The following is a 6,917-nucleotide window of genomic DNA, read 5'->3' on the forward strand; positions in this document are numbered from 1 at the left end:
CTCGGACCTCCACTAGCCAGTGTCGCGCACCCACACCTCCGTGCCGACCAGGCCACCGCGACCCCCTTCGCACGCGTCGCGCCACCCAAACCCGAGTGAAAGGAGGGAAGGGCCCCGCCGCTGCCCGGCGACGCCCTCCGGCGGCCGCGAGGGGAGGATGGACGGGGGTGCTGCTGGCGGCGGTGGCTGGGTTCGCTCCAAGGCCGCCCGCGGGAGCGACCAAAGGAGCCTCTTTTTATTTTGGTCTTGAGGCTATTGTATATACTACTATTGTTGTCCTCCTGGTTGTTTGCTTGAGCCTTTTCACTACAAGAAACAAAATTCTTATTTGATCCATCATAGTTTGGATTGGAAAAAACATGCTCTGTTTAAATATGAGACAACTCACCGGCCGATGCAAGAGAGATAGAGAACTTAGTCTAACGAAGAATGACTCACCTAACTTGCAGTTTGCAAACCACACTTTATGTCGCATCTCTTAATAGTTTATACAGAAAATCAACTTTGGAGATCGAATGAACCTTTCTTGAATGTTTCTTACCTTCCTCCATCCCTTAGTTTAGTAGCTCCTGACAGGAATAGATCAGCTAATCAGCAATTAGATGATCACATCACATGCATGATGCATGAACATGTTAAGAATTGTTAATTTTTGTGTCATCATCTCTCTAAAGTTTTGATCCCTTCTCCTCTCCCTCTCTTCCTCCGGCTCCATGGAGGGAGCACTTCTCCCTCTGTTCTCTCTGCTCTGCGTCTCCTTCCTCAAAGGTACGCCGTAGTTAACATTAATCACTCTTTATTTGTGTTCTTGTGCCACTGTTAATAAGTTCGTTAATGCGCTTCTTACTTTTTGTGTTAAATTTCCGGTTACTATTAGTTAAGCTTGTATCTGATCAATGGATACAATATATGGATTTTGTACTTAATGGCCAGCAGGAGCACGGCCTGCGACGTTCACAGTGAAGAACAACTGCGGCTATACCGTGTGGCCGGGCATCCTCTCCATCGCCGGCGTGGCTCCGCCGTCCACCACCGGCTTCGCGCTCTCCCCAGGCGAGTCCGGTGCCGTGACCGTCGACGATGGCTTGTCCGGCCGCATGTGGGGCCGCACGCTCTGCGTGTAGAGCTCCTCCTCTGGCGCCTGCTTCACCTGTGCTACCGGTGACTGCGGCTCGGACACCATCGAGTGCTCCGGCCGCGGAGCCGCCCCGCCGGCCACGCTGGCCGAGTTCACGCTCGCTTCCATCGGAGGCGACGACTTCTACGACGTGAGCCTCGTCGACGGCTTCAACGTGCCGGTGCTGGTCGCGCCGGCGAACGGGAGCTGCCCGACCACGGACTGCCCCGCCGACCTGAACGCGCAGTGCCCGCCGGAGCTGCGCGTCGTCGTGGCCGGCGCGACGGTGGCGTGCCGGAGCGCGTGCGAGGCGTTCGGGACGGAGGCGTACTGCTGCAGCGGCGCGCACGGGATGCCGGCGACGTGCGCGCCCACGGCCTACTCGCGGCTGTTCAAGGCCGCGTGCCCGCGCGCCTACAGCTACACCTACGACGACGCCACCTCCACGTTCACGTGCGCCGGCGGCAGTGCCGGCTACGGCGTCGTGTTCTGCCTGGCCGGCGGGTCGAGGTACGCTCGTTGGACGTGCTCGGCACGTCGTGGCCATTTGGCATTTTGGACGTGTGCATGTGGACAGCGTAGCATGCATCATGCACGGCCTGTCGTCGTGGGCCTGCGGCATATGAACGAATTAATTAAGGTTAAATTAAGGGAGAGGCGTTTTGGATCTTGGCCTACATGGAGGTCGAATTTTTGAAAAAATCGAAAATCAAAATTTTCAATTTGAAAAAAATATGAAAAATTTATACAAGTAAACAAGGATGTGAGGTGTATGTGTGTAAAATTTCAGGATGAAATACGTTGAAATGCAAAATATAAAAAAGAAAATTTTATGATCTGGGAGGGTGAATAGTACCATGTGTAAAAAAAGCTCTAGATTTGTTTTTTTACAATGCCATTATTTCAACTTTTTTCGTCCTGAAAATTCACACACTTGTGCATTATGCCTTCATCTATATTTTATCAGAATTTTTAAAAATGAAAAAAGATGATTTTTCATGAATTTTTAATTTTGCATTTGGAGGCCTCCATGGAGCTCGGCCTCCAAAAGCAATTTCCTTTAAATGGGAGAGGCGTTTTGCCTCCATGGAGGCTGGATTTATGAAAAATTCGAAATTTTCAGTTTCAAACAAATCTGAAAAAATTGTACATGCAAACAAGTATGTGAGGTGTGTGTGTGTAAAATTTTAGGATGAAATACGTTGAACCGTGGCATGTACAAAAAAATACATTCATGGTCTGGGAGGTGAATACTATCATTTGTTAAAAATCTATTTTTTTTGCGCAGCCCTCGTTTCAACGTATTTCGTCCTGAAAATTGACACTTGTTCATTATGCCTTCATCTATATCTGTATTTTTTTTAGATTTTTTTGAAATGTAAAAACATGAATTTTCATGAGTTTGTAATTTTGTATTTGGAGGCCTCCATGGAGCTCGGCCTCCAAAAGAAATTTCCTTTAAATGGGAGAGCCGTTTTGCCTCCATGGAGCCGGATTTTTGAAAATTTTCAAAATTTTCAGTTTTAAAAAATCTGAAAAAAAAATACAAGTAAACAAGTATGTGAGGTGTATGTGTGTAAATTTTCAGGATGAAATATGTTGACCTGTACAAAAAAGACAAATTCATGGTCTGAGAGGGTGAATAGTATCATGTGTTAAAAAGCCCTAGATTTTTTTTGCACAACCCTCATTTCAACGTATTTCAGTGTATTGTCTGGGAGGGTGTAGTGGAGCCCCGAGAGCTAAGTCATTTCTCAAGGGTGTCTCGGTGAAGAAATAATCATGTTGTTGACACCATTGAACAAGAAAAAGTAAAAAATGTTTCTTATAATTTTCTCCAACTTTGAAATGGGTGCACTATTTAGATAAGTCACACTAGTTTTCGTAGAGATCATCTGCTAGACATTGCCTACACTCTAGAATTGTCTATTTAGTCATATGTACACTTTTTTTTTGTGGGGATAGTTACATGTATACTTGTTAGTCTTGTCCTTAACAATATCTACCAAGTTCCTTGATTCCTGCACTACAAACACTCTACCAAATTCTCTAGATATTTAGTAATACAATGGAAAAAGATACATACAAAGACAAAATATAATCATCAAAGGCATAAGTTTAGTGGTGGAATATTGTGATAATATTGAATTGCTTATATCTATTATGAAATCGATTATAATACAATCTTAAACGGTCAAAACTTTTCTTTTCACAAAAAGACGCATTTCACGTAGCACTAGAAATGTATTATTATTTATTAATGATAATATCATAGATGTATGCATTTTTATAATTATACATATATGAGTTATTTTACATTCTTGATCATGCTAGTTATACCTAAAAATAGTGTTAATATAATATGTCAAAAGATTCGTTGTCAAGATTAAAATACATTTGATGAGAAGATAGCTAGGAAGTAGAAAAGCTCAATATAAATAGACAATAACATTTTACTGGACTAATAAAATTGTATACCAAATAAAAAAATTGTGTCACACACTCTAGTTGAGTCAGTATTGTAGTAAGAGTGTATACCAAGACATCCTGCTTATTAGGACACGAATGAAATAACTTGTGACAATGAGAAATCAAAGGTTAGGCGAAATTAATTAGGTTTATACTCGAATTCATAGGATACGTAAGTCGTGTATAATGAATCAAGGGCCAACTTATAGATGTGCATTGATCATAAGTTAATAGGCTCAATGGGTGGTTATGATACCATGAAATGGGAATTCATGTGATGTTTTTCCGTTTATTAGTGCTAATTATCTGCAATGGGTATGATTAGTATTAGTATATTTCTGGAATTACATTATAGTAACCTGTTCTAAGTGAATCATTTTCTGAGAATTAAACTGAACCATAATTTCATGTATAGGGGATGCAACGATTGTGTTTAGACACCGAGTAGCAGATAACAGTTGGGTTCAGGTTTTGTCACCTCAGTGAATTACTTGTTAGTATGCGCATGAATAAATTAAACAAGATCACCTATATATCTCTGAACTAAAATACATTCAAGTTCTATTCCTACTAGTACATAATCTATATATAAGACTATTTGTATTGTAATTTCGCAAATTTCAAATATATTCGTATTGTAATTTGGCAACATGGACCATGCTGTTGCGGTGATCCATTGCAACATGCATCATGTTGCGGTCACGACGACTTGTCATTTGGTCAATCATTGCAACATGGACAATGTTACGATCACCTATTGCAACACGGACCATGTTGCGGTAACCGCAAACACGCATGTTGGACCTTTGGTCAACCATTGTAACACGGACCATGTTGTAGTCACCTCCAGCTCCCTCTGCAAACACAACTCATCAGTGCGAGTGTGTCGTGGATGGTGTCGACGCGGTGCTCGCACCAGTCAACGTTGAGGCGGTTAGTGACGCCTCTGGCATTGAAGAAGTGGAGCTTCAGCACCGGCGTTGTGGAGTTGTTGGTGGAAATCACCATGAAGACATGGAGCTTGACCACTGGCACCGAAGAGCCGTCAGTATATATTGCTATGGCGAATTGGCAAGATCCAAGATGGTAGTGGGACCACAATAGTGGCGGTGACACCAAGATGGGGTCGAGAAGGGGATGGGAGGCGTGCTGCCATGGGAGCTCTCTCTGTGACAAAGGAGAGATGGGAATAAGGGGGAGAGGAACGTGTAGAGGAGAGCTCATGGAAGAAATAACATTGGGAGGGGGAGTTGGCGGGCCCACTTGGACATCTGTCGTGCAAGGAAGGCGGCGGACACGAGTGTTGCGATTCGTCGGGTGATGCCAAATATTCCCTTTATATATAGAACTATTGTTGTCCTCCTGATTGTTGTTTGAGCCTTTCACTCCAAGAAACAAAATTCTTATTTGACATTAATTGTATCCTTTTTGTTCCCATCGAGCTTTCTTGCCTAGTGACTAAGGATTTTTGCACTTGTTGTGTATATAAAAGATTTTCTCATAAAACACTAACAGAATAGAGGGATTCACTTTTGATCCAAAAGCAAGTTCCCTATACAACCTTCTTTTCCTCCTCTGTTTCTGTCTTTTATAGGCAGTGCATCCAGCAGGAATCGAACCTACTTTTGACCTATTTTGCCTTTCTAGGTTGATGGACGCTTTCACCAGTCAGCCATGGATGCTTTAGCGAGTGAACTAGCTTTTTATTTGAGAGCGAACTAGGTTTTTAGTGGCATTCCTTCTCGAGCTTCTATTTCTTTATTTGATCCAATCATGGTTGGGATTTGAAAACACACACTGTTTAAATGAGTCAACTCACCGGCCGAGGCGAGACTTAATATAACGAAGAGGCTCTCACCTAACTTGCAATTTGCAAACCACATTTGATGTCTCATCTCTTAATAGTTTATACTGGAAATCAACTTTGGAGATCGAATGAACCTTTCTTCAAGGTTTGTAGCTTCCTCCATCTCATAGTTTAGTATCTCCTGACAGCAATAGGTCAATTTATCACTAGTTAATTAGATGATTACATCACATGCATCATGTATGTACATGTTAAGAATTGTTAATCGCTCAAGTGTTGATCCCTTCTCTTTTCCCTCTTTTCCTCCGGCTCCATGGGGGGAGCACCTCTCCCTCTGCTCTCTCGTCTCTGCCTCTCCTTCCTCAGAGGTACACCGTAGTTAACATTGACCACTCTTTATTTGTGTTCGTGTGGCATTGTTAATATTGTTTCTTAATCTTGTGTTAAATTTCCAGTTACTACTACTACCTCTGTTCACTTTTATAAGACCCTGAAGACATTTTAGACAATGTGCAAAACAGCCTATTTTGAGTTGTCTGAAACGAATTACAAAAGTGAACGGAGGGAGTAGTATTACTTAAGCTTGTACCTGATCAATGGGCAATGTATATATGGATTGTAATTATTGGCTGGCAGGAGCAAGCCCTGCGACGTTCACACTGAAGAACAACTGCAGCTATACCGTGTGGCCAGGCATCCTCTCCAACGCCGGCGTGGCGCCGCCGTCCACCACCGGCTTCGCGCTTTCCCCGGGCGAGTCCCGCGCCGTGGACGTCGCTGATGGCTGGTCCGGCCGCATGTGGGGCCGCACGCTCTGCGTGCAGAGCTCCTCCTCTGGCGCAGGTTTCGCCTGCGCTACCGGTGACTGTGGCTCGGACACCATCAAGTGCTCCGGCCGCGGCATGGACCCGCCGGCCACGCTGGCCGAGTTCACGCTCGCTTCCATCGGAAGCGACGACTTCTACGACTTGAGTCTCGTCGACAACGTGCCGGTGCTGGTCGCGCCGGCGAACGGGAGCTGCCCGACCACAGACTGCCCCGCCGACCTGAACGCGCACTGCCCGCCGGAGCTGTGCGTCGCCGTGGCCGGCGCGGCGGTGGCGTGCCGGAGCGCGTGCGAGGCCTTCGGGACGGAGGCGTACTGCTGCAGCGGCGCGCACGGGACGCCGGCGACGTGCGCGCCGACGGCCTACTCGCGGCTGTTCAAGGCCGCGTGCCCGCGCGCCTACAGCTACGCCTACGACGACGCGACGTCCACGTTCACGTGCGCCGGTGGCAGTGCCAGCTACGGCGTCGTGTTCTGCCCCGCCGGCGGGTCGAGGTACGCTCGTTGGATCGTTGCCTTTGGACGTGCTCGGCACGTCGTGGCCATTTGGCATCTCGAATTCTCGATACCATCGCTTGTTGCTTTTTGGACGTGCATGTGGACACCGTGGCATGCATGGCTTGTCGGTCGTTGTGGACATGTTCACTAGTCAGGCGACTCTTTTCTTTTTAAGTTTCAGTCAACCTGTGCAACGCACC

The 6,917-nt window shown here is 45.8% G+C and overlaps 1 protein-coding gene and 1 pseudogene across 1 annotated transcript in view; both read left to right on the forward strand.

Annotated features, from left to right (window-relative positions):
• The first annotated feature begins 713 nt into the window (after positions 1-713).
• On the forward strand, positions 714-2,759 carry LOC119341487 (annotated as a pseudogene).
• A 2,947-nt stretch (positions 2,760-5,706) lies between these two features.
• The window catches only part of LOC119339555 (pathogenesis-related thaumatin-like protein 3.5), a 3,151-nt gene continuing 1,940 nt past the window's right edge, over positions 5,707-6,917 (forward strand). The window contains exons 1-2 of the mRNA XM_037611567.1: positions 5,707-5,761; positions 6,030-6,714. Coding sequence (XP_037467464.1) covers positions 5,707-5,761; positions 6,030-6,714 — 740 coding nt within the window. The remainder of the gene's footprint in view (positions 5,762-6,029; positions 6,715-6,917) is intronic.

This window comes from Triticum dicoccoides, chromosome 7B (genome assembly GCF_002162155.2).
Source record: "Triticum dicoccoides isolate Atlit2015 ecotype Zavitan chromosome 7B, WEW_v2.0, whole genome shotgun sequence".
In the NCBI taxonomy this organism is placed as follows: Eukaryota; Viridiplantae; Streptophyta; class Magnoliopsida; order Poales; family Poaceae; genus Triticum; species Triticum dicoccoides.